Genomic DNA, 25,190 nt, shown 5'->3' with positions numbered 1-25,190 from the left:
CGTTGCGCCTTCAAAATGAATCAACTTGGTAGTAGAAATTATGCAAAGAATTTTGAGCCACGCATAGAGCGCGTAAAACATCCGACAAAATGGTGAACATTACGGAGAAAATCAAGGAGTAAGTTTAGTATGAGAGCGTAGAGTACATTCAGGTAACATAAATGATAGGATCGAGGATGAGATGCGGAGGACCCAAAGTAAGTTTACGACTTCCGTATACCTTTACGCGAAATAACTTTCCCCCTTCTACTGTCAGGCAGCAGGAATTTTACTGACTTTGTATCTAAGAAAACAAGGCAACTGGTATGTTTACAGAATCCGAAGTTCAGAATCTACCACGTGACATCATTTACTTACATGCGTAAAGAATATCATCTCGGTCTTCTGAAAGGGTGTGTCCTATTCTATACATGTATTTTCTACTCCTGTAGAGACTAATGGTGTATGTAGAAAACTCGCACGTTACAGAGCACAGCTTCTCGAGCCAGGACCCGGCGCAGGCTCAAGCGGAGGAGCAGGTTTCGATGTCTCCAAAAGCGGAGACGCTCGAATTGCTCTCGTCGGATTTCCGTCTGTCGGAAAATCAACTTTTCTGTCCAAAATCACCAAGACTAAATCCGAGGTCGCGGCGTATTCTTTCACGACCCTTACTGCAATTCCTGGAGTCTTGGAGTATGGCGGTGCTGAGATTCAGATCCTGGATTTACCTGGTATTATTGAAGGTGCGTCCGAGGGAAAGGGGAGAGGAAGACAGGTTATTAGTGCTGCGAAGACTAGTGATATGATTTGTATGATCTTGGATGCTACGAAGAAAGCTGAGCAGAGGAGCTTGCTGGAGGCGGAGTTGGAAGCTGTGGGGATTAGACTGAATCGGGAACCTCCGTACCTTTGCCTCCTACCTCCGTTCTTGATTCCTGCTAATCTAAAGTCTAGAAACATCTACCTAAAACCCAAAACCGCAGGAGGAATGAAAATAACCTTCCAAACACCCCCCAAAAACCTCGACCAGAAAATGGTCTACAACATCCTCCGCGACTACAAGATCCTCAACTGCGAGGTTCTCGTGCGCGATGAAAACGTCACCGTCGACGATTTCATCGACGTGATCATGAAAGACCACCGGAAATACATTAAATGTCTGTATATCTACAACAAAATCGATTCCGTATCGCTTGATTTCCTGGATAAACTAGCGAGAGAACCGCATACGGTCGTTATGTCGTGCGAACTCGATCTTGGGATTCGGGATGTGGTTGATCGATGTTGGGAGGAGTTGAAGCTGATTCGGATTTATACGAAGAGGAAGGGTGTGGATCCGGATTTTAATGAAGCGTTGATTGTGAGGAGTAATAGCTCGATTGAGGATGTTTGCGATCAGATTCATAGGACGTTGAAGGATACGTTTAAGTATGCGCTTGTCTGGGGAGCGAGTGCGAGACATGTTCCGCAGCGGGTGGGGTTGGGTCATATTGTGGCGGATGAGGATGTTGTTAGTATTGTTAGTAATTGGAGAGCCTAGATATCTCGTTTTGGGATCAGCATGAACATAAATGGAAGCGGCAGTCCAATCCAATACGAGTGCTCATGAAGGCTTATCAATGTTTACTGATGTGATTGTGTTTAGAGTTGCACATTCTTAGTCCACGAAAAGAAAAGCTTGAAAGTGACGAGTGACAAGTGGTTGACTTCAAAATGTTTTGTGATTTGAACACCGACCCGACCATACTCTTCTCCACAGATCCTACATCTCTACCTACCCAACAGGGTATCGCTGAACTATATACAAATCACCCACCCAAAAACGCCCTGTAAATGCATAACAGTAACGCCCATGCACTACCTTTCAGCTTGAGATAAGATGTCGAGTGAGCTTCCATTTTTCCATCGCTCCGCAAACGCCAAACAAAATTCTATGCTGTACACGGAACACTAGGACACGCTTCTGCTCCCGGACTGTCGCGCGATCTCTGACTTGTACCACATGGATCCTTCATCCATCTGTTCTCTAATTCTCTTCGCTCTTTCAAACAGAGCGTGGTCTTCATTGTCATCCACTTCGTGAGACCTCTTGGGCTGTTGTCTATCATTTCCTGCCAGTACAGCTTGGGCTCTAAGTTTCAAGCGTTGTATATCGTCATCTCGTTCTACACTAGAGCGCGGCCGATTAAAGCCAGCGCTGGTCTTTGGCGGTACGCTTCTTGATATGGATGAGTGCTTCGAATGCAGGGGTGTGACTGGGTGCTTCGAAATGCCATTAAATGATCGTTTTCGATGAGTTATACTCTTAGCAACTGAGGAAGCTAGAGGGGTTCCATCGGGTAGAGTTGAGATTCCGCGGGCTTTCAATCGAAAATAATCGGTCTGTACTCCGCTGATATGTCGTCGTTCTTGTTCATCATGCCCGTAGTCTGACATCAGATGGATGCGAGATCCCCCAGCGAGATACGATGGGTCAGAGAGAAGAGAACGCCGGAGAGGGTTGTCTGATTTTCCTCGCTTGTGACGATTCGAGCTCGTACTCGATGCCTGACTGTCTGTGGGGCCATCAAAGCGTGGCCTTTTGCTGCTTGTCGTTGATGAATCTCTGTGAACAATATCTTGTATCTGCTGGCTAGGGTCATGGACGCCATCTAACACGCCAGTAGCATCAAGAAGGCTCGCTAAGCTGCCCCTTCGACGTAACTCTCTTGATGCCCCATGCACATCTGCTAATGCTTTGAAATCTGCCACAACGTCTGTTGATTGGGCTGCTTTCGATGCTCTAAGGTTTTCTGCCCTTTCCTGTCTTGCTTTCCTGGCCTCTCTGCCTCTTCGTTTCAAACGTAAGCGCTGTGCACCATTGCGCCACAAGTGGAAGTACTTCGTGGCAATTGAGCGATATCTATAGGCATCTGCCTCCTGCCTCATAGATTTTGCAGTTTCCTTTTCAATTCGAGCAGTCTGGTCTTTTATAAATTGATTGGCAGTATCCCGAAGTATGCCTTCAACTGTGAATGATATGAAATGATCTAAGAGACCCTCTTCTCCAAGACAAGTCCAATTCGTAAGCGATTTGAGCTGCGACTCTCGGTCGTACCCGCGCGGCCTTTTCGCTGGCCCAGATGATGAGCGAGGGGTCACATCCTGGCTCGCTACATTGTTAGCCTCAAGAATACCCGACGCTGTATGATTTGAGGTTGGGGCAGCCACTGGTCCCGTTGTAAGATCACCGGGCTGTAATGACTGGCTGGGTAAAGATTGTGGTTGTTTGGCGTCGCTTTGCAATCTTTCACTGGAGATTTCTGAGATTGGGGGAGTCGGGGTTGTTGATATGCCCGAGAAATTCAACTGTCCACTTTGCTTCGAGGTTGTTGTTGCAGGTAATTGGCTCACATTCGACAACGGTGTATCAAGTGGTTGAGCTGGTTGGAAAAGAGAAGACTGGGGTTTAGACGTGGATGTCGACCAAGAGTTGTTAGGTATTGGCGGCGTCTGCGATCCTGTTGCAGCGGGGGTTGATGGCTTAAACGGCGAGGAACCTAGATTTGAGAATATAGAGGTCGAGTCTGGCTTGGACTGTTGCACCTGGCTTGCTGGTATACGTGGCGGCTCCGGTTGCTGCGAGGAGATCGTTGGAGAATGTGACGGTTGCGGTGGCGTTGGAGTTGAGAATAGACCAGCAAAAGGACTCTTTTGCACGGGCCCGGGCGGGTTATTAAAGGAACCTGGCTTCATTGATTGTGAATCCATACCAAAGATGGAGGACTGTTGCGACGCTGGTTTCGTGTCATCGACTGAATCTTGACCAAAATTCTTGTTTTCGAAATTCTTCGTGCCCGTGTGCGTTATAAGGCTGGGTTTGGCAGTATTATCCGGCACGAACAAGCTTTCGTCGTCCTCGTTGGATTCAATTTCCACTTCGTCCACCACAGTATCATCGTAAACGTTCAAAGCAATTGCTTCCGGAAGTGAATGGCTGCCTCGCTTACGCTCAACAAGACTGAAAGAATATGCCTGCTTTAAGGGCGGGAAAGGGTCTCTCAAATCATCGGAATCGAATGATAAAACAATTTCGCCATCAACTTCTTCAAATCTGAGACCATATGCCTCGCCAAAGGTAACAATGTCTTCCTCGTTATCGAATCTAAGTAAGACATTTAGTTTCGTCAGGGTCCAATCTCTGGTCTGGTCTCGTTGTTTTCGATAGGAGGCGAGGATAGTTTTCAAAATAAACTTTCGGGCACTATTAAAGTGCATTTCTGCAAAGCATGCCATAGTATAGGAGACAGTTCGGTCTCCAACAACGGTGAAAAACTTCGCGAACGCGTTTTGTGCGACATCTGTCGCCGAATGGGGTGTGAGGGGTCCATTTGCATGCCAAATGTTCTGCAATGACTCAACAATAGCAACAGCGGTTTGAATCTCATCGGAGTTGTTGTACAATCCGTATCCCCAAGCCTGCACATTTTGTAAAACGCCCGGGTGTCGACAATTGAATAAAACGTAGTACGCTCTGAATTCGGGTTCATTTTCGCACTGAACTTTCTGCTTATTGCAATCGTCGTAGCAGTGCATCAGTGAAAGAAGAGCCTTCGACAGTTGCTCTACTTCCTGCTGCTCGGAGAAATCCTCTCCTGAAGGTGTTATGATCCCGTTTTTAGACATTTGGTGAAGAGATATAGCATGGAATCGGACAATTCGCTCTAAGCAGTATGTCTGGTGGCTCATTTCCGACGGATCCATGGAAGATTGGAAAACGAAATCCCGACGAATCGCCCTCGTACGGTCCCAAAGGAAGTTGTGAACATTATAAAGGTTCTCGAGGTTATCTCCCAAGACTTCATTAAAGATATAATCCAGTGTCTTTCTCAAAGTGGCTGGTGATCTCACATCCATCGGCAAAGGTGCATCTTGCCCAGCGGCAGATCTAGCATTTGCTTTCACCATTTTCTCTGGAGAAACGTACAGGTTTCCGTCCGCACCAGGGGACATTTCTGCTTGTTTCACATCTGACTCGTTAATCCTTGTTGCTCTTTCAAATATCGGACACATCTCCTGACAGATCCCTTTGAAATCGATCGCTTCGCTGAGTTTCTTGGCCTTTTCAGGGTCATCTAGTAATCCAGCTCGAATAAGACTCTGGCGAACTTTACTTCTGTAATCCCTTGAAGCCCTCCAGTATGTGTCAATAGCTGCGTTGTATTCGTTTTGCCGTGCTGGACTTATCTTTGGCCACGTCGGAGCGACCAATCGCTCCCTCTGAATCACTTGGTATATTTCTTTGGCCAAAGCGCTGTTCTCAGTATTCTGTCCATTTGTCGGATGCTGGGGGCCTAGCGATGAACCATGGGTTTGGCCGTTCTTCGATTTTTCATTTGCGCCGACTTTGGGGAAAGCACTGCTAGACGAAGTAGAGCTTGCTTTTGACGCCAGGGAATTAAATGAGGTCGACGCAACAAACCCATTTGAAAAAGAATTTGTAGTTGAGGTTACTTGGTTGAGCGTACCAAATGGATTGGAAGTTGACTGCGAGCTAGTATTGTTTGATGCGCCAAAGGGATTCTTTGACGCAGCAGATGAGTTGGCCGCAAAGGGATTCGATGGAGGACTAGCTGTCGAAGTAGTTGATTGTAGACCAAAAGCGCTCGTCGAAAGGTTGGCGCTCGGCGAATTCGACGGCATCCCAAAAGGGCTCGAGGTGAAAGGTTTAGTTGATGGCTGCGAAGGGGCGCCAAATGGATTCGCAGGTCCGTTTCCATTAATCGCAGCAGTGGCTTGCCCAAAGGTGGTCGCTGGGACGGAATTGAACGCTTGTGAGGGACCCCCGAATGTATTGGTTGTCGCAAATGGGTTTTTGGGTCCATCTGACTTGGGCGCAAAGATGCCCCCGCTCGTGACGGCTGGAGACCCGAATGTTGAAAACCCTGGGGTTATATTTTTCGAATCAGAAGAATCCCGTTGCTGTGAATCTACATTCTCCTTCGAGTCCACGCGTTCGCTGGAAGGTTCTGCAAATCGAACCTGCTTGTTACCGCGAATCCCTTTCCCCTGCCCTCTTCCTCCGCCAGCCCCAAAAGTCCCATTGATCATCGCGCCGTTTTGGCCCCTCTGTTCGCGCTTTGCTGCATTTTCTAGTCGTTCTTTGTCGAAGCTGTTCGAGGTTTCGACGGCGGGCGACGGATCTGTACATTTAATGATTGAGCGAGTGTTTCTAAAACCTCTGCCGCGGGAAGAAGTTTTACTGGCGCTTGCTTGTAAAACACGAGGCCCAACAGGAGTGTGTGAATCTGTATCTAACTTACTAAAGGAGTTCAAAGCTCCTCGATTTGTCGAACCGCGACCTCTTCCTCGTGAACGATTTTGTGGTTGTCCTCGCGCGCCGCGACTACTGCCTAAAGACAGCATCATTCATGGATTTGATCATTTGTGGGGTTTGCAACGGTTTGAGGAGGAGGATTGGATTCGGGAGGTAGTGGACTGGTGATTTGCACAACAGGGCCGCTATTGTATACTAATTCTTTGTTGTCGGAGTTGCTCGCTGAAGCTCGACTGAATTGGCGCTAGCCCGCACCCGCGTCGTCGAATAAGCCTTCTGCCGTGTCTCACCGCCTACAAATGGTGACAGGTCCGGTTGCATACATTTACTGGAACAAACGCGATTACCCTAATTCCAAGCCTGCTCACTTAATATGAGAGAAGTCCGCTAACAGCTGATATGATTTGCCGCTTCACGTATGAACAATCGCACTTCGCGATTCAGCAGTCATTTTTTAAGGAGAAATTGGTTGGCATCGCATAGTCATACAGTCATACTGACCAGAAGCTTGATTGAGCATGTACTTTGACCAAACCTAAAAGACTAGGAAATGAATACGTTTATTTTGACTCAAGGCAAAACACGTAAATGCAGATTCCTGTGGTATGCATATTTTCGCCAGAACTCCAAGCACAACCTTACTTTTAATGTATCCTTCCTTCCTCAAAACCAAACGCCAAAGACAGTAGGAATATCTTCTATACGTACTGTTTCCTGATAATAGCCGGACCTAATCCACGTCTAACCTCATCGAGCTGTTCCATCCCACTTTGGTACTTTCCTTTCTTGACATGCTTCTTTCCACTCATGGTATAGTTCCCAAGAAAATCATCCATGATGTTGTTGAAATCACCTCTAACTGGCCCTTGCACACTGGAAACCGAGGAAACTGCCGAAACGGAATTATCATCATCCATATCTTCGTTGTACTTCTCTTCCAGCTTCTCGAACCTAGTATCCAGAGTCGACATGCCTTCCGTACGGAACATGGAGGAAGAAGTCATAGAGTAGGTGGATGGATTTGTCATAGCTCCCTTTCTCTTCTTCTTCCTTCCCCCGTTCGTTGTAGTAGTCATCATAGACGATTGAAGATCTGATTGCGACGGAGCGAGGGGTACCTGTGCTTTCTGGTCTTTCTTAAATTTACTGAAATTAGCCATCCAATCCCCGTCACCATGGTCCTCTCGCTCATCATCCAAAAGTTCTGGTGGTCCTTTTGGAGCATCGCTGTATTCCTTCGAGGGTTTTGCAGTGTCGTCTGACTCCCATCCCTCCTCGTCATCGTCTTCAAAAGCCCCTTGCTCGAATTCTTCCTCATCAATTTCCTCCCCATCTTTCGCCAGCTGCCCAAAGATGTCCTCATCTTCGTCCACATATGCTTCATCTTCTAATGCCTCCAAAACCTCTCGTAATCTAGGATCCATATCTGGCTGGAAACCAGCAAGCGCATCGGGGACATCTTGCTGAGCTTGATAGGTTACCTTGCGCAGATTTTTCGAGGGCAAGATCTCTTCGTCTAACTCTATCCCTTCTCGATCCTCTAATTTAGCATTTCTCAATGCGTCCTCTAGACTCTGTTTTCCCTTTCCTTTATTCGTTGGCGCTGGCGCCTCGACAAAATGTGCTTCTCCTGAACCAGATCCCAACTCGCGCATGTGCTGCATATAATCGTACTCGGTATCATCGTAATATACTCCATAACTGGCAGCTTCTCCTTCGTTATCTCTGATATGATTAACATCAGAACCAAGTTCTGAGGCGAGATCATCGAGTTGTTTGACTTTGCTTGAGTTTGGCACATTGGTGGGGTTCAGAACCATGGAAGAAGCTTCGGCATCGTGGAGGAGAGGGTCGTTTTGCGGACGATGGACAAGTGTGAAGTGCGTCGCTGTCTTCTTATCAATCCACTTCTTACGAGCCATGTTTGCGACTGCAAGGGATATGTTCTGGTTATTTCGGTTTGTGGAGGGGAGGACGCATGTGGTTGATAAATTTAGAGTCAGGGACAAAATTTTGGTGGGGCGGGGGGGCGAAAAGCTGGGTGACGTTTTTTTCGAGACCCCTCCTTATGTGTGATCGATAATCCACCCCTCACAGCATTTCTCGCACTTTTAAGCACAAAAAAAACGCCGCCTAGTGAGTAACAAACCTATCTGCTTTACAACAGATTTTCGAATATATTAAGAAATTGGAAGGCGCCCCATTAACTCTGCTTGAGGATCAAAATGGTTCTCGCAAAGTCCAAGAATGCCGTTGGGCTTGGGAACAGGTATTAGTCACTCGTCTTGTGCGTATATCATCTGCTAACGCAAGGAAGTCTGATGAACGACCGCTTTGGAAAGGGAAAAGGAGCAGACCGGAAGAAGGTGACATCGGCGGGAATACACCGAATTAACCATGCCACTGGAGAGACCGTGAGTGTTTAAAAAGTAGGCAAGGTATACACTACTTACTGTCAAATAGTATGTCACGAACGACAAGAAGGAGGCCAGCTGGGTCAAAATGCGCTCTGTCACCGAGCAGGCGGCTCTCGACGAGTTTCTGTCCACCGCCGAATTAGCAGGCACAGATTTCACGGCCGAGAAGATGAATAACGTCAAAATTATTCACACGGATCAGAAGAACCCATACCTCCTATCGGCGGCAGAAGAGCGCGCAGCGGTCGGGAAGCAGAGGGAACATAAGGGTAGATTGACTGTACCAAGACGACCAAAGTGGGATTCGACGACCACCCCAGAACAGCTTGACCGGATGGAAAGAGACAGTCTTCTAGAATGGAGGAGAGGTTTGGCGGAACTCCAAGAGAACAATGATCTACTTCTTACTCCGTTCGAGCGAAATCTAGAAGTTTGGAGACAACTTTGGAGAGTCATTGAGCGGTCCGATTTAGTAGTCCAAATTGTCGACGCTCGAAACCCCTTACTCTTCCGATCAGACGATCTGGTCAGATATGTTAAGGATGTGGATCCCAGGAAAGAGAATTTACTTCTAGTCAACAAGGCAGATATGTTAACGGTGGAGCAGCGCAGGGCATGGGCGGAACATTTTCAAGAAGCTGGTATCTCGTATAAGTTCTTCTCTGCCAGTTTGGCTAAGGAGTTGAACGATGCTCGTGACGAGGATGAGGAGGCAAGTGAGGAAGAGGAAGAGCAATCATCGCGGCCCTCAACAACAGCCTTGGAGCACGAGACGAAGAAGCTTGATCTCGAGGACGACGATGAGACATCAAGTGAAGAGGAGGTAGACGAAAATGAAGATGAAGACGAAACTACTCGAATATTGACAGTTGATGAACTGGAAGCTTTGTTTTTACTCCATGCGCCAGAGTCTGAAGGTATTTAATTCAAGAAATTTGTTTTGTTAATTGCTAACTTTTCTCAGATATAAACACAGAAAATCCAAGGAAAACTCAAATCGGTCTTGTTGGATACCCCAATGTCGGAAAATCTTCGACTATCAACGCTTTAATAGGTGCCAAAAAAGTATCAGTATCGTCAACTCCCGGAAAAACGAAACATTTTCAGACAATCCATTTAAGTGATAAGGTCTTGTTATGCGATTGTCCCGGTCTAGTGTTCCCTAACTTTGCTACCACGAAAGCTGAGTTGGTGTGTAATGGTATCCTACCGATTGATCAGTTGAGAGAATTCACCGGCCCAGCCGGCCTTGTTGCAAAGCGAATACCCCAGGCCTTTTTGGAGGCAGTCTACGGAATGAAGATACGAACTAGACCGCTCGAAGAAGGGGGTACTGGAATTGCAACAGCCGAGGAAATGTTGACTGCATATGCTAAAGCACGAGGTTTTACCAGAACTGGTCAAGGACAGCCCGATGAGTCTAGGGCAGCCAGGTTTATTCTGAAAGATTATGTCAATGGGAAGCTTCTGTTCTGTCAACCACCTCCGGGTGAGATTGATCCACTAGAGTTCAATCGCGAATTGTACGACGAAGGTCATCTGCCGGAAAAGAGACGGCTTGCTCTAGCAGCTATGGAGTCAGGGTTAGATCCCTTGTCAGCAGAAGCGTCCGAAATCCCCCAACTTCGAGAAGGTCCAAAAACTCAAAAGCTAGACGGCCAGTTCTTTGGTCCAGGTCAGTCGAGCCGGGGTCATCTTAAGATGCCTTTTAGCCACAAGTACACCGAGCAGGGAACTGCAAGTGGTAAACAGCTGTCAGGCCGAAAGCAGAAGACAATGTTAGCGCTCGAGAAGGACATGGATCCCAACGATCTCAAGACATTAACGAGTAAGAAGCATTTCAAGGGAGGATCAAAAGGCAACGGGAAGAGGAGAGCGGATTATTTTGCAGACTAAGAGTGTGCCTCGCAGCGGCATTGGAGCGTTGGTGGCGGCTATGCTCTGTATGGCACATTTGCATCTTTTTGACGGATTATTTCACATCGGACGTGACTTGCATGGAGCGGCGTTGGGGGGTTGCGCAAAGGGTCGGGGTTTTTCAGATCTTTTTGCTGCAGGTTGGCTTAACTTGATTTAAGCTTAGATGATTGGATGAATACAAGACGGTTTTTCGACCCCACGGTACCACATGCCTCTACCATTGGCCTAGAATTGTGACATGTTTCTCCCCATCGTCATTTTTGCTTCCCCCCTTTTTTTGCTTGACAGACCCCAGATCCCTTGGCGGCGATCTGCATTTCCATTGGCGTTTCATGAAACATTTCACTCCTACGCTATTTCTTTCCTCGTCGAAATTTCACAACCTCATGAGTGCATGATTCGCCTCAATCACACTTCAGGAGATTTATCGTTCACGAACTCATCACATTTGGGGTTCCTAAGCCGTAATGGTGCTGAGCATGCGCCTCTTGCCTTTCACGTCACAAGCACAGCTTGAACCGGTGTTGACGGCTTACGGTGAGTTGTCAATATTGACTGTATGCTGAGTTGGTATATAACATTTAGTACATTCCCAACGTTTGTTGGGAATTTTATCAGTTTCTAGGTGAGATCAGCTCGGAAGTCTATACCGGGTCACCGAATAGAAATATTTTCTTCTATTGCTTTGGTTATATAAGACGTCCATATTCTCAAGTGTTTATAGACTCATTAACTATAATCATCTTAACTTCTTCTATTCATTCAGTCTTCCGCTTGGTAGAACAGAACTTCAAATTCATACCAAGGCTGCATCAGTACCAAATATCATCTACGCAAAATTTTCCACAATCACAATGTTCAATCACCTCAAGCTCCTCATCACCTCCACCCTCATATTCTCTTCATCTGTTCTCGCTCTCCCCACAGCGGAACTCACTCCACGAGGCACACTCCACCCTTGCTCAGTCAAAGTCGACCGCTGGTATCAAAACAGCTTCGACACCTACTACTTCTCAAAACCACTACTTCCAAGCGGCGATGGAGACTACAGCGGGAATTTCTTTACACAAGAATCCGACGTAACTCCTGTAGGCGGGGAACTGGTGGAACACAAAGTCGGAAGCTACGTCCTGTACATCTATAACCTCGCGAATGCCGCTGAACCAGGACGCATACATGATGCTGGGAAGCTGAGCTTTTCGTGGGGAAATCAGACTTGGGATTCTTTTTCGCCGTGTAGTCCGTGTGTTATTACGCCTGTGGGAACGAACCCGGCTGCGGGTGCTGCGTCGGTTGCTTGTAATTTTCAGTGTGATGTTTTTTCATAGTGCTTTGAGGGGTTGAAGCGTAGAAGGACTTTGGAAGAAATTAGGGAGTAACTGGATCTTCTTTTTGTTTTACAAGAACACGCTTGGGAGGAAAGAAATACAATCACGGAAATTATGCTCAACGAAATGCTACGAAATGCTAGAAATCAAACAAAGTGCAAATGACCTTGATACCTACTGGGCGTCAGACAGTACGGCCAATTCGAATGAGACTTTGAAATACTGTACTTAGTATTCCCAATTGAATCATCTCAACCTGATTCATGGCTATGAGAATAACGAGAACGTCCGCTGCGATGCTAACAATGAGCTTGATCCACTTATCAAAATAGATGAACAAGCCTGTCAGCCTTCACGTTGCTTTCCTGCACAGCTGAGTCACTGTTATTGCAGCCAACTGAGACAGAAAGAACATTGAATTGGGAAAGACCGCATCCAGATACCATAAGCGGACAGTACTCGGTAGACTGTATAGGGAAGTAACAGATCATTGTAACCCTCGGTGTGGACGTGCCGCAAAAGTCTCCAACAAAAGAGAAAAGGGTATGCTCTATAAAACCGTTCCATTGCTCCATTTACGAGTACATACCTTAATCATAATCCAAAGGCATCTTTCTTCTTTCGGCTCATGACTTGACAGTCTGCCTAGTCGTCCTCAAAAGAAGAATCTCACCAGCTTGGCAATGTAATCCAACCAACAATAAGCATAAGGTAGTAAGATCTCTCAGATGGCCTAACCGACGAATTTGGACAAGCTTATTAAGACCTCGGCGGCCGCGGTCTAGCAATAATGCAGAGTTTGGTGTCCAACATGTATGTCGTCTCGGAGCTCGTATAAGTGAAGTGAGTGAGGAGTTGTTGAGTGAGACTGAATGCGGAGAAGCGATAGATTTGATAGATGTGGCCCGTGCATCGACCCTTCAACTCAAGACGAAAAGCGGCGCTCAACATGAGAGATAGTCCAGCCAGTTTAATTCGCCAACTTAGCAAAAAATCGAAAAATGTATTCCTATACCTTGACTGTGAACTCTCAAGATGTTTCCTTTCTTTTTGATATTCGTAGGTTGGATGAAGGTTGAATAGTATATTTTGTTTCTGGAATAAGAGTTCCATGGAAGATGAGTGCCGCCTTTCTACTGACCGCGGTTCTCAAGGAAGGCCGAGGTTCACTTTGAATTCGAAAGGTGTACCCGATACCCGTCCGTCTGGGGAACTGTGGGGTTAGGCGGATGAGCTAGAATAACATACCATTTGCCATCTACAATATTTACGCTGTTGATCTCTCCAACTCGTCCATTTTCTGAAGCTGTTGTTCAATTTGGTTGTAACAATCTGCAAGAAACCTCCGTTGCAATCCAAATAATTAGCAATAATGTCCGACAAAATCCCCATCATTGCTCTTAACAGGGTCAGCGACAGAGCCCGAAAGACTTTAGATGTTGTCCAAAAGTTCGTTGAGGAAAGATGTATCCCGTACGTACCGCCGCAAGCTTCTTGCTCTGTCGAATGTACAGAAACCGAGCTAACAATTAACAGAGCTGATCCAGTATTCGCATCACAAATCGGAGAAGGAGTACAGAGATGGGACCACCACCCAGCGATCGTCGATGATTTGAAGAAGGAGGCACAGGCTCTCGGGCTATGGAACATGTTCCTGCCAAAGGGTCACTACAAGGAGTCGCCGGGATTCACGAACCTCGAATATGGATTGATGGCAGAGCAGCTAGGCAAATCAAGAGTGGCGTCTGAGGCGTGCAATTGTGCGGCACCAGATACTGGAAATATGGAGGTTTTGGCAAAATACGGAAACGAGGCACAGAAGAAGCAGTGGTTGAAGCCGCTGATGGATGGCGAGATTCGGTCAGCGTTTCTCATGACTGAGCCTGATGTCGCTTCGTCGGATGCCAAGAATATTCAGTTAAGCATGAAGAAAGATGGGAATGATTGGGTTCTTAATGGTTCAGTACGTAATGCAGATTTCAAGAGGAGCATCAGCTAACGTCTCGTAGAAATGGTGGTCAAGTGGAGCTGGTGATCCACGATGCAAGATTTACATTGTGATGGGTAAAAGTGATCCTTCCAATAAGGATTCGTACAAACAACAGTCCGTTATTCTTGTCCCGGCTGGAACCAAGGGTGTTACTGTGGAGAGAATGCTTTCTGTCTATGGATTTGATGACGCGCCACATGGCCACGGTCATATCACATTCAACAATGTTAGAGTACCAGCTTCCAACATGGTGCTTGGAGAAGGTCGTGGTTTCGAGATCATTCAAGGCCGTCTCGGCCCTGGACGTATCCACCACGCCATGCGTGCAATCGGTGCAGTAAGTTACTCTTGAAACCCTTAGTGAAATCCTCAACTAACACAATTTCAGGCTGAGAGAGCTATCGATTGGATGCTCATGAGAATCAATGATCCAAGAAAGACGCCATTCGGAAAGCAATTGAGCTCGCATGGTGTTATCCTGGAGTGGGTTGCAAAGTCCCGTATCGAGATCGATGCAGCTCGTCTGGTTGTATTGAACGCTGCGATTAAGATGGATGATTTTGGACCAAAGGCAGCATTGACAGAAATTGCTCAAGCCAAGGTCTTCGTTCCTCAAATCGCCCTCGACATTATCGACAGAGCAGTCCAAGCATTCGGAGGCGCCGGTGTATCACAGGATACTCCATTAGCGAACATGTGGGCAAATACCCGTACGCTGAGAATTGTTGATGGACCAGATCAAGTCCACTTGCAACAAATGGGGAGGAACGAGAACAAGCGAGGTCCAAAAGTCACTGCTATTATCAACAAACAGGAAGAAACGACACAACAGCTCTTTGCCAAGTATGGAGTCACAAGGCAACAGCCAGGGCCAGCAAAGGCGAAGTTGTGAGGCGTCTTATTGTAAATAGTATTATAGTCCACAAATGAAAATTGTCACGGCCCATGAAGCTTGCTCGAATTTGTCGGGGAACTTTACAACCTGTAGAATTTTGTTTACTGGCCCAATATGCGACCTGCTATGATCGGCTAGCAAGTACCGAGGGCATTTAACAACCTTGATCTATTTAGTGACTCACTTTGTCGGCCCATTGCTGGGGTGGAGTGTTTTTCCAGAGGCGAAAGGGGGTCCTCGACAAGGAAATACGCTGGTTGCCCCGCTGTTGCTAGGTCGCTCCTTCTGTGTTGACAACCAACGTCACCTAACCAAATCTTTTAACAAAACGATACCCATCTATCAGACTCCTCCAGAATACAACGTCTTTCTCCCAAAGAACTCAAAGAACTTCAAATCAGTTTTCTCAAGACGCTCTTCAAACAAAACACAATCGCTTGCACGAAACCGCTCAATCAAAAAACGCAAAACCTCGATATGTCTTCAAACGTCCTCGTCGATCGCGATATCAACGCAACTGTTACAGCTGCACCAGAAACCATGGATGGAAAGGTCGATATCAAGAGCATGGAGTACCATCGTCAGGTGTTGCAGAGCAAGATTGATCAGCAACAGTATGTTCTACCCAATGTCGTATGGTAGACAAATACTAATAATTCTTCAACAGGGGCAAGCAATCTTACATCTCGCCTTCCGATACCATCATGAGCCCATGTACGCAAAAGCTGAGCGCCTACCGCAACAAGCAAGTCTCAAAGTAAGTCAATCCCAGGAACATGACTCTTGTCAACCAGTTATTTATTAATTGCTTCTCCAGAACCAAGCCAAAATCTCTCTTCGCAAAGACCTCAGCAAAAAGCCTCGCAGGCGGCTCCAACATGTTCGGTTCCCAACCAAGCACCACCGACTCCAAACCCTCCGGTTTGTAATCTCTTCATACAACGCTTTTCTGGGCCTGTATTAGTATCACGACTTTCCAATCGAGCTCGCCACTGGCTCTGATTGCTACACGACTTTCTTCTTCAACACAAAATACATATGAGACTTCAACATTGGAAAACAGGCACACGTATCAAGGGAATGGTGTGTCACTGATGGCTGAGGATGGGGGTTTTTGCTTATGATTCGGCATTTGGGTAATGGAGTTTGAGTGTCAGAGGGTGATGTACGTTTTTAGAATGGCTCTCGCGATTGGACATGGACTGAATTATGATTTTTATGACCTTCTAAGATTGTTTCAGTGGATTTGTGACTTTCTTATCTTATTGGTTATTGAACGTTAAGGTTGCGGGAGTAGATGGAGTATCTATGAGACTATGATGTCGTACTTCCAACCAGGACAGTCATGTCATTTATGGACTACTAGCTGCTGCTCCGTGGCCACAATCAACTTTAGCTCACATTTTGTGAGTTAATTCATGAAGCATCAACCCAATCATCAAATCAAAAGGAAATGGTATTTAACTCATCTGGTATCTCGGGATATGTCACAACGGCGTTGAAGAGAATTGTGAACATAATTTTAATTTTTCTACTCAAGCAAACTTCCGACAAAACTCCTTTTGACCTGTACCTTGCAGCAGAAAAACAGCTGCATAAAAAAAGTATGATACAACAAAACGCCAGAGCCAACTATGCAAGACCATTCAATAACAACCCCTTATCCGGGACGATGATCAGACTCTTTTCAGGTCACGGATTCTTTTATTCACTGTCATCACTATCCACAGCCTTCTTACCTTCCTTCTTTGCTTTCTTCTCTTTCTTCTCCTTCTTCTTGCGCTTACGCTCGGCTTTCTCTTCGGCCGTCTCGCCCTCGTGGCGTTTACGCTTCTTACCGCTCTCGTCGTCGCCGTTGATCATTGAGACGTCAGCATCAACGGCTGGGATTGGTGGTGCGGCGGCTACATCTGATTTGCTTGTGGTTTCGGCGACTGGGGCGGCTTCTGAGCCGTCAAGTGGTGCGTTGTAGTCTTTGTAGTCGGTGTTCCATTTCGCTGGTGTGGCCTCGTTTGGTCGGCCGTATTTATCGAGTTTACCATCAGACTTCATCTTCTTCTTTTCCAGTGCAACTGGTCCCAATCCCCATCTCCTTGGGTAGAGATCTCTCTCCATGATACAACGCTTGACTTTAGCGACGACTCCGTGATCGCAAGTTGAGAGCTCGACTGTTGACATCTGGGCAATACCCAGAGCAATGGCCTCGCCCTTGGTGGTCATCAGAACGACTTCCTCGTGGACTTCAATACCAGACTCTGGAAACTATGTTAGTAAAGATATCTCCCTGATGGTCGTTAAATGACTTACCATATCTCAATAATCCAGGAATCATGAGCTTTGCACCATAGCATACAGCGTTAACCGCGCTGTCCTTGACAACAATTCTCTTGTAGGTGGTGAGAAGAGTCTCTAATGGCGAAATAACTGTTCGCAAGTACGACTCGTCCCGTGTGTTATCTTGCATCCATTGAGCGTCCAAAACGTCGTGAAGAGTGACCATTCCAACGTTCTCGTCCATAGCTCCACTTCGTACACGTCGCAGCTCTTGCATGTGTGCACCTACACCAAGAAGCAGACCCAGATGAACACAAAGTGTACGAATATATGTTCCTGCCTCACAGCTGACCCAGAATACACCCAAATGTCTATCATTGTCGAATTCGTACAATTTGCTTTCGTGGATTGTTCGGATTCGCAATTGTCGCTTGACGGCAGAAATCAATGGAGGACGTTGGAAAAGAGCACCAGTCAAGGTCTCGAGAGCGCGTGCAAATTGTGCTTCACCGCCTGGAAGTTTGTCGTGAAGCCTGATGACACACACATACTCCTTTCCTGCTCCTTGTTGCGACTTGACGAGTCTAGTCGCGCGATCGATACAGACAATCAGACATCCGGTAACTTTAGGATCGAGAGTACCACTGTGGCCGGTTTTTTCAACTCTATTCCTGCTGTTAGCATGCGACTTCGCAAAACTCTGCAATTTTCGTACCTGAGCATGCGCTTCACCCAGGCGACAACTTCGTGACTGGAAGGGTTCGAAGGTTTATCAAGATTAATCACACCAGAACTAATGTAGGACTTGAGGTCGCGCTTGAGCGGGGCACATCCATTAGGAATTGGAGTGAAATGGGAAGTGCGAATGAGTACTGCAAGCTTATCAGTAAAATATCCTATCGATTTGAGACATTTGCGCCATACAATTGTTGTAATTCTTAAGCAGCAGTGGCCATGAGCTGGTGTCCACGGTGGGAGTTACTGCTTCCGGCTTGATGGAGTACTCGACTTCCTGTTTCTGCGCAGCTACCAAGGCCATTCTGACGGTTGGGGAAGTCAAAAGGCACCTTCTTCTTTCTGGTTTATGTGCGCGTGGGTGGTGGTTTCCCTACTTGTCGATTGTCCCTCGAAATATTTCATCTCGAAGCTAAAGTTTTTTTGCCGAAGCTTTCGTGGGTTGACGCTAAGCCAATCAGAGGTTAGCGTCTCAAGCTCCTCTCAAGCTCAAGTTCGAACTACACATTGCTTCTTGAAATATACACCAACACAAAAATCATTGTAAAGAATGAAACTGTGGTCACTTGGAATTCTCGGTAAATTCTTGAACTTTTCGAAATGAATTTACCACGACAACATGAATTCTTGAAGGGCCGTTAATCACTCATATATTTTCGGGTACAAAAGTCTAGCGAGTGAACCACCCTATCAGAACAATTCGACATTGAGAATTAATCTGTGCAGCAAACTATCAGTCAGGTTCTTCAGATCCAGCTCTACTTCCTTATTCTGTGCTAGTCTTAGCCCTCCCTCAGAACCACTCAACCCTCACTGGGACTGCTTTTCCGTCCCGCGTTATTCAGAACTTCAGAAAGGCAAGGCATATCGCCGCCACGCTCAGTCACTCATTGTAACCGCCTACCGATTGACGAGATCTTCGAGGATTGAACATTGATTTCGTGATGGGCAATGTAAGCAATGACGAGGGATATACCAGCTCGTTCGTATTTCCCAGGTGACTGAGATTGTCTTTTATCTGTAGGGCTTGCTCGTCTACCATCTTCTCCCAGGTAACTATAATTGATACACATCAGACAATGATACCTCTCTACATTGTCTAGGTCGAGTTAACAGTTGTAGTAATACCCACAAACACTACCATTACTGCTGCATATGTGGCAGTCGAAACCAGTGTCTCGCTATTGCTTGAGTTCAGCCCCAGAGAAATCGCGCAAGAGAACAATAAGGTTCCCACAGAAGCTGTTACCAGGCTTTTCGTCTGATCAGGCTTGATTGCCATGATCAGCATCGGAACTATTAACAACGCGCCACCCCCAAGAGCAACTATGAGCCGAGACAGTCTATCGATAACAACACTGATTTCATGGGGAGACTTGCCTTCCTCAAACTCTCGTGAGCGGCGTACGCGCTCGGCATGAGAGTATGTAAGATGACGGGGGAGTAAATGGCGTAGTGCCTTCCGAAGATTATCAGCCTTTGCTCTATTATCATTCAGTGTATAATAGTGAGATTCGAACGGCTTAGTCCATCGGTATTGACTCGTAATGGACGGAAATGAAGTCCTCAATAGAGCTTTCCGCATTTCGGTTGTTGCTTCACCAAGCGGCTTCAGCTCGCGGAATAGATTGTAGTTCCTAATTGCTTGGCCTACAACGAATTAATCGATGTACATGTCTATATATGTGCTGGCTTGCGTAGTACATACTATATTCATTCAACACACCATTCAAATTCTTCTCGTCGCAACTTTGGCCGAGATCTGCATGTATGCTTTCTCGTATGTTGGCGAGTTTATTCTGGATCCGTACCAGATTATAGCGTTGCAGAAACTCAAATCCAAGGACGTGAAATATCTCTTCCTGGTCCAGCGATGCTGCAACGTAGCGAAACAGCTCAACTTCGGTTGTTTCGTGCCCTTTGGGCTGAGATCGCTCTTGAGACTCCATCCTGAAGGCAGCGGGGTGGCTTATGATTTAAATACAGGTCACAATCCGGCGAAAAATGACCTAAAATTATTTCAAGTGAGCACCTTGACACCACAAGAAGTTCTATGTTGTGTCGTTTTGGCAGCAGGTCGTTCCTTGAATTTGTGTTTTGGGTTGCTGGGGCTGTGCATGTATTTTCTCGTGACTTTTCAGCAGATTGATAATGGCGGAGTTTCTTGAGCTGCGCCCGAGATTGAGCAGCACATAGACCAGGCTGCAAACAAAACATTGCCAAATCTTTTCTATTGTTTTTTTGACTCGAGGGCGAGAGGTCTCCATCATCACAGATATTGCTTGAAAATACATCGGCCTGGTCTCTTTGTTGCTATCCTGGCCTCATTGACAGGAATTATACTGATCTCTTCGCTCCTCTGGGACTTCAACATTACTGCTTTTGAATCAATAGTGTCGCGTCAACCATAATATCAGATAATAATGTCTATGGAACCGTCGACATCGGCTTCGGTGCCTCCACCTCTGCCGCCGCCCAGGCATATTTCACCTTATCCAACCCAGATGGATTCTTTCAGTTACGACGCTTCTCTTCTCAATCTGCTGCAACCAGGTAGAGAAACCCGGAACAATGCTGGAATGAAAAGGCGTAACAATGAGCTGGAATCCGGACATCATAGCGAGACATCAATGTTGCAGCCAAACTCTAACAATCAGTTACCATTGAAACATTCTGCATACACGAACAGCCATGTCGACCCTCCGAAATGGCAGAGACGTCAAAATGGAGCACGCGAAAGTGACGAGTTTATCCCCACTGCTGTTGTTATCAAAAATATACCTTTCGCATTCCGCAAAGAACAGTTTATCGCTCTAGTATCTGAAATGCGGCTGCCCCTTCCTTATGCACTCAACTATCATTTCGATAAGGGTGTTTTCAGAGGTCTTGCCTTTGCGAATTTCTCTAGCGCCCAGGAGACAAGACTTTTCATCGACTCTATGAATGAAAGGGAAGTTCAAGGTCGGAGGCTCAGGGTTGAGCATAAAAGCATGCTCCCCGTTGAAGAGAGAGAACGAATCGAAAGAGCTAAGAGGGAGTGGCACGAGTCGCTTCCACAAATGAACCAACTCTCAAAATTACACAGAACTCGAAGTACTAGCGAGCTTTTCGGAAGTCGAGTTTCTGCCTCAAGACAATCTCCTGTGACCGGAACGTACTCCGGCTATGCCAGCTCCAACCACAGTGATATCAGTATCCGCAGTTTTGGTAGCAATAACAGCTATACTTGCTCCGTTCGTTCGGCTCGTGGGATTCCGGATGCGGACTCAGAAATTTTATCACCAGTATCAAATGGCGTGAAAGGGCGGCAGAGCAGCGCTGCTAGCAGCGATACCCCACATTGTGTCGTAGATAACACTAGACATACAAAGGCTTTACCATCAGAAGAATTAGTGGGACTTGAAGGAAAGTATCAATCCTGGGAAACGTTCTGTGTGTGGCAGCTCGTCGCGTTCCTTCAAGTCTGTACCTTGAGCGACGTGCATGCTCTGACGCAGTCTCCAATTAAGTTAAAAGATCGATTCAAATCTTACTTGAGACGCATGATCGCTCGGGAAGGAAACACTGACTTCCTACTATATCGAGCTTTTGCACAACCTGGTCAGCCAGAAGCCCAATTACAGATGCTTCGCCATCTGAACAGTACTTTTTCGCAATCGAGGTCTTCGATACGCTCATACAGTTCTCGCACTTCGCATAGCTCTGCATCATCGGCGAGTTCTTTCTCATCCCAAATTTCTGATGGGACATTATTGAATCATGTGCAACAAGAGGCGAAAAGCCTCAAAGACTGTCTGATCAAGATTCAGAAGAAACTGAAACATCTCGAGAAAGGCCTGGAAGGGATTCAAAATGACAAAAGCCAGGAAACACCTGCTGCTGAATCGATAACACTGGTAAAGCTTGTAGATGCTAACAAAATAGCCATCGAATGGCTCAATTCAAAAGATGGAGAACTAGGATTACTGGGGTTCTGTAAGCTAAATACTCCACGAAAGCTGGTAAACTACTGATAAACTGTCAGCGGACATGTCTCTCCTTTTCGCCAAATTCCATCGCGACTTTGCAGATATTTACAAAGATCTGAAGAGTTTGAAACGTCAAAACAAACTCCAAAAAGTTTTCAGGCCAGGACGTTCAAAGAAAGAAGTCGAAGAGAGGCGTCTAAAGTACGCCCATATAGATCAGGCAGTGTACAATATGATGAGCGGAATTGTTTCCGGGTTTGAAGCTGCCGAATTGCAGAAGGCTGCTTTCGTCGCTGCTGGGCAATCGTGCGTGTCTGTATCAATCTCAGAAACTGCCGCTGATTTAGGATATGCCGCTTACGACACAACACATGGGATGTTGCGTTTTCTGGAAATGAGAGAGTTTTTCAAGATCGAGGATTCTAGATTTCGAAATTATTTCAAGTGCAATTGCTGCCCAAAGAAGCCGAAGAGTTTTGACACTAAAGTAGCATTGCGGTTAGTCTTCACAGAGTCTAGTGCTAGGCACTGTGTTTCTTTCGATATTCTCGACTAATACTATGTTTGTAGTGCTCATGAGAACGAAAACCCCTATCAATGTACATACTGCCCCAGACGTTTCCGCAGCAAGAATAATGCCGAAGTTCACAGCAATTCTCTCCATACTCGGCGTTTTTCCTGGTCGTGTGCGGGACTTATCAGCTATGAGGCTGCATTCCATCCAGCTTCGAGAACTCCAGATGAAGCAGACATCTGTGGCTATTGCGGCGAAGAATTTAGACGTAGTGGGCCTGTTGATGACCTAGGCATAAAAACTACTTCAGAAGCAGACTTGGAGCTGCGTATCGTACACTTACAGGAAACTCATAAATTTGGCGAGTGCAATCGTGCAAAGAAGTTTTTTCGGGCGGATCATTTTAAACAACATAACAAGCATAGTCATGCTGGAATCATTGGAACGTGGACAAGCATGCTAGATAATGCGTGTATGAAGGATGAGCTTCTCTCTAAACCCATTTGTGGGCCAAATGGTGAATACTCCCACACCGAAGATGGTACCCAGCTTCCAACCGAGAGTCACAATGTTCCAGAAGAAATTCTTCTTTTAGCAGAGAGAATCAGAGAACCCGTCAGCCCGTCAGGGCCCGTCAGGGGGGTTCAAAAGCGACATTGTCGATCTGAACGGCATAGGATCTTAGATTAGATAATTTGAACAACGATAACCATTTCTACTCGTTTTATTGTAGTCGGCTTTAACTCTGCTCTAGACTTGTACCGAACTTTCTACCAGAAGAGTTACCGTAGCAAATAGTCGCATGTCAAAGCTCGCTTATCTAATTTTCCCCTAAAGTATCCACCTAAGCATGCTAATCTATTCTGCTTATATCATCGAGAGCAAGATCTCTGATATTTCACCTCTTAACCCGACTGCGATGAGAAAATTCACGAACAGATGAGAGTAATTGTGCAATCGATCCACGAATCTCCTAGTCTATCCTGCTTTTATTCCTTCCCAGCAACAAAACTTGTCGATGTTTCTTGCTCCTGTAGCAGCAAAGAATCAATGAACGATATGAATCATCTTCCTGGAGAGGTCTGGTTAAAATTACTGGGCCATCAGCTGTTGAATCTTGTTCTGAGCGTTACTTCTTATATTTCGAAATCTTTGCCTTCTTCAGTTTGCACGGTTAGAGCTTGAACAGCGCGTATCATATAATTGAATCCGTAACCTCATCAAAGAGATCTAGCTTACTCTAGGTAAGTGTAAAAATTACATACGGTAAATAGAAGATTGGGTAAGCAGCACATCTTTGGAGTCTCGACACAGATAGGGGGAATGATTTCTATAACACGTGACTCAATGGCATTTCACCCTTTACAATCTTAAATCGTTGTTACAAGTGAAATAGAAAAGGGCAAATGGAGACTCTAATCTGTTTTTGATGTTCCCTGGATCTAAAATTATCTAACGAGGGCCGATTAAGCAGTGAATAGTAGTCCACTTAATAGTAACCCGTGCTTGTGAATCCAGTTCCTCTTACTCTTTTTCACAAGCCTTGGTAACACTGAAACATCTGGTAACCAGGTGGCTCCACATAGTTTCGTTTTTAGATATTAGTGGAACAATAATGGATCTGGATGTTTGATATACTCTCAGTGAGAAAGGTCTGGATCACGTGATATTGATGCCGAAAATAGTTTGAGGTCTTTGCTCCGATCTTCCTGAGCAATCAGCTCTTGCTTGACGCTTGGAAAAGTCAAGAGCCGCCGAGCATCATGATTGCGCACTTGGTCTATTAACATCAGCTTGCGAATGCCTTACCAACAGACACTGGGATCAGTCAACGATAGAAATCGGCATCTGGTTCCTCCACTTCATCCGTACCGACCTCACGGTAGCCGCCGTGGGTTGAACAAGCTTATTTTACCGGCTGGAAACCATTCGCACTGTCCAGCGTCTAACTTTCGATCCCATATCCAAAAGTCCTACAGATGGTACGACTTGTCGTCCAAGCGGATCCGAATGAGCGGATCGTCATGTAGTACAAAGTCCTAACTTGGCTTTTCTCGACGACGTGAAACGTCGCCATGGATTCTAAGCGCAACCGCCATACTATCTCACCAATGCTGGCTCCTCGGATTGTCGAATGAAAGGATAAAAGCAGTGAATTACTAAGCAATTTAGGAACATCCCATTCATGACACCTCCACCACCTGTCTCCATAAGCCACTCTTTTCCTTGGTTACACAAAGTAGCAAAATGTCTCAGGCGCCCACTCATATGAAGCAGCCCTCAAGTTGAGATCGCCACTATCCACCTGTACCCATTTGGATATCTTTACAGATTCGCTGGTCGGTAGGTGGACGTGTGTGGGTGGAAGCTGCAAGGCATGCGGGCAATTACCAGGGTCGCGGCAACAGGCTATATACCCAGCGCTTAACTTCAGAGTGCTCGTTCTAAGAGACCAATCATCCACGCCATGGAAATTGTGAGCCTGGAGACCGGACGGTACAGTCAGTCGGCCGGTATCTCCACGTACTCGAGTCCCCGGTACTCCTACTCTAAACCGCCAGTCTTTCACCGGGCTCCTGCTGTACACCGAATGTTGGTTCATCTCAGCCGTGCCGATGCATTCAAACAGCTTCTTGCTTCCTACTGGCTACGAGCTGGTAGGGACGTTGTTGGATGGAGGGATCCTGCTGGCAAGGGCTTCGCAGCTCCAAATCATCATCGTCTTAACTCGTGGGTTCGAGGAACTACCAACCCGAGGCTCTGGTCAGGGCGATAAGCCGACCTGTTGGCTACAGTTTCTGTTTGTGAGTGGTCAAGTGAAGGAAGATCCATACTTTAACTGGTGTCACGGGCA

The 25,190-nt window shown here is 46.3% G+C and overlaps 10 protein-coding genes across 10 annotated transcripts; 7 read left to right on the top strand and 3 right to left on the bottom strand.

Moving 5' to 3' along the window:
- Nucleotides 1-89: 89 nt before the first annotated feature.
- Nucleotides 90-1,519, top strand: GLAREA_00881 (P-loop containing nucleoside triphosphate hydrolase; the record flags this gene model as incomplete). The annotated part of the gene is made up of 5 exons (XM_008085639.1): nucleotides 90-118; nucleotides 169-197; nucleotides 289-303; nucleotides 368-392; nucleotides 451-1,519. 5 exons carry the CDS (start codon nucleotides 90-92, stop codon nucleotides 1,517-1,519), a joined length of 1,167 nt encoding a protein of 388 aa, XP_008083830.1.
- Nucleotides 1,520-1,929: 410 nt separating this feature from the next.
- Nucleotides 1,930-6,384, bottom strand: GLAREA_00880 (leucine permease transcriptional regulator; the record flags this gene model as incomplete). Its single annotated transcript, XM_008085638.1, has 1 exon — nucleotides 1,930-6,384. One exon carries the CDS (start codon nucleotides 6,382-6,384, stop codon nucleotides 1,930-1,932), a length of 4,455 nt encoding a protein of 1,484 aa, XP_008083829.1.
- Nucleotides 6,385-6,993: 609 nt separating this feature from the next.
- GLAREA_00879 (uncharacterized protein) lies at nucleotides 6,994-8,217 on the bottom strand (the record flags this gene model as incomplete). The annotated part of the gene is made up of 1 exon (XM_008085637.1): nucleotides 6,994-8,217. The coding sequence occupies one exon, from the start codon at nucleotides 8,215-8,217 to the stop codon at nucleotides 6,994-6,996; it is 1,224 nt and encodes a 407-aa protein (XP_008083828.1).
- Nucleotides 8,218-8,520: 303 nt separating this feature from the next.
- Nucleotides 8,521-10,608, top strand: GLAREA_00878 (P-loop containing nucleoside triphosphate hydrolase; the record flags this gene model as incomplete). Its single annotated transcript, XM_008085636.1, has 4 exons — nucleotides 8,521-8,564; nucleotides 8,613-8,709; nucleotides 8,759-9,629; nucleotides 9,677-10,608. The coding sequence occupies 4 exons, from the start codon at nucleotides 8,521-8,523 to the stop codon at nucleotides 10,606-10,608; spliced, it is 1,944 nt and encodes a 647-aa protein (XP_008083827.1).
- An 878-nt stretch (nucleotides 10,609-11,486) lies between these two features.
- GLAREA_00877 (uncharacterized protein) lies at nucleotides 11,487-11,960 on the top strand (the record flags this gene model as incomplete). Its single annotated transcript, XM_008085635.1, has 1 exon — nucleotides 11,487-11,960. One exon carries the CDS (start codon nucleotides 11,487-11,489, stop codon nucleotides 11,958-11,960), a length of 474 nt encoding a protein of 157 aa, XP_008083826.1.
- A 1,372-nt stretch (nucleotides 11,961-13,332) lies between these two features.
- GLAREA_00876 (Acyl-CoA dehydrogenase NM) lies at nucleotides 13,333-14,842 on the top strand (the record flags this gene model as incomplete). The annotated part of the gene is made up of 4 exons (XM_008085634.1): nucleotides 13,333-13,433; nucleotides 13,497-13,923; nucleotides 13,970-14,287; nucleotides 14,339-14,842. The coding sequence occupies 4 exons, from the start codon at nucleotides 13,333-13,335 to the stop codon at nucleotides 14,840-14,842; spliced, it is 1,350 nt and encodes a 449-aa protein (XP_008083825.1).
- A 480-nt stretch (nucleotides 14,843-15,322) lies between these two features.
- Nucleotides 15,323-15,774, top strand: GLAREA_00875 (uncharacterized protein; the record flags this gene model as incomplete). The annotated part of the gene is made up of 3 exons (XM_008085633.1): nucleotides 15,323-15,459; nucleotides 15,513-15,602; nucleotides 15,663-15,774. The coding sequence occupies 3 exons, from the start codon at nucleotides 15,323-15,325 to the stop codon at nucleotides 15,772-15,774; spliced, it is 339 nt and encodes a 112-aa protein (XP_008083824.1).
- A 775-nt stretch (nucleotides 15,775-16,549) lies between these two features.
- Nucleotides 16,550-18,158, bottom strand: GLAREA_00874 (Pseudouridine synthase; the record flags this gene model as incomplete). Its single annotated transcript, XM_008085632.1, has 4 exons — nucleotides 16,550-17,100; nucleotides 17,153-17,784; nucleotides 17,835-17,991; nucleotides 18,044-18,158. 4 exons carry the CDS (start codon nucleotides 18,156-18,158, stop codon nucleotides 16,550-16,552), a joined length of 1,455 nt encoding a protein of 484 aa, XP_008083823.1.
- A 2,119-nt stretch (nucleotides 18,159-20,277) lies between these two features.
- Nucleotides 20,278-23,026, top strand: GLAREA_00873 (RNA-binding, RBD; the record flags this gene model as incomplete). Its single annotated transcript, XM_008085631.1, has 3 exons — nucleotides 20,278-21,829; nucleotides 21,879-22,320; nucleotides 22,393-23,026. 3 exons carry the CDS (start codon nucleotides 20,278-20,280, stop codon nucleotides 23,024-23,026), a joined length of 2,628 nt encoding a protein of 875 aa, XP_008083822.1.
- A 1,777-nt stretch (nucleotides 23,027-24,803) lies between these two features.
- GLAREA_00872 (uncharacterized protein) lies at nucleotides 24,804-25,112 on the top strand (the record flags this gene model as incomplete). Its single annotated transcript, XM_008085630.1, has 1 exon — nucleotides 24,804-25,112. One exon carries the CDS (start codon nucleotides 24,804-24,806, stop codon nucleotides 25,110-25,112), a length of 309 nt encoding a protein of 102 aa, XP_008083821.1.
- Between the last annotated feature and the right edge of the window lie 78 nt (nucleotides 25,113-25,190).

This window comes from Glarea lozoyensis, assembly GCF_000409485.1.
Source record: "Glarea lozoyensis ATCC 20868 chromosome Unknown GLAREA3, whole genome shotgun sequence".
NCBI lineage: Eukaryota > Fungi > Ascomycota > Leotiomycetes > Helotiales > Helotiaceae > Glarea > Glarea lozoyensis.
Note: the sequence above shows the minus strand (reverse complement) of the source record. Positions and strands in the feature narration are given on the sequence as shown.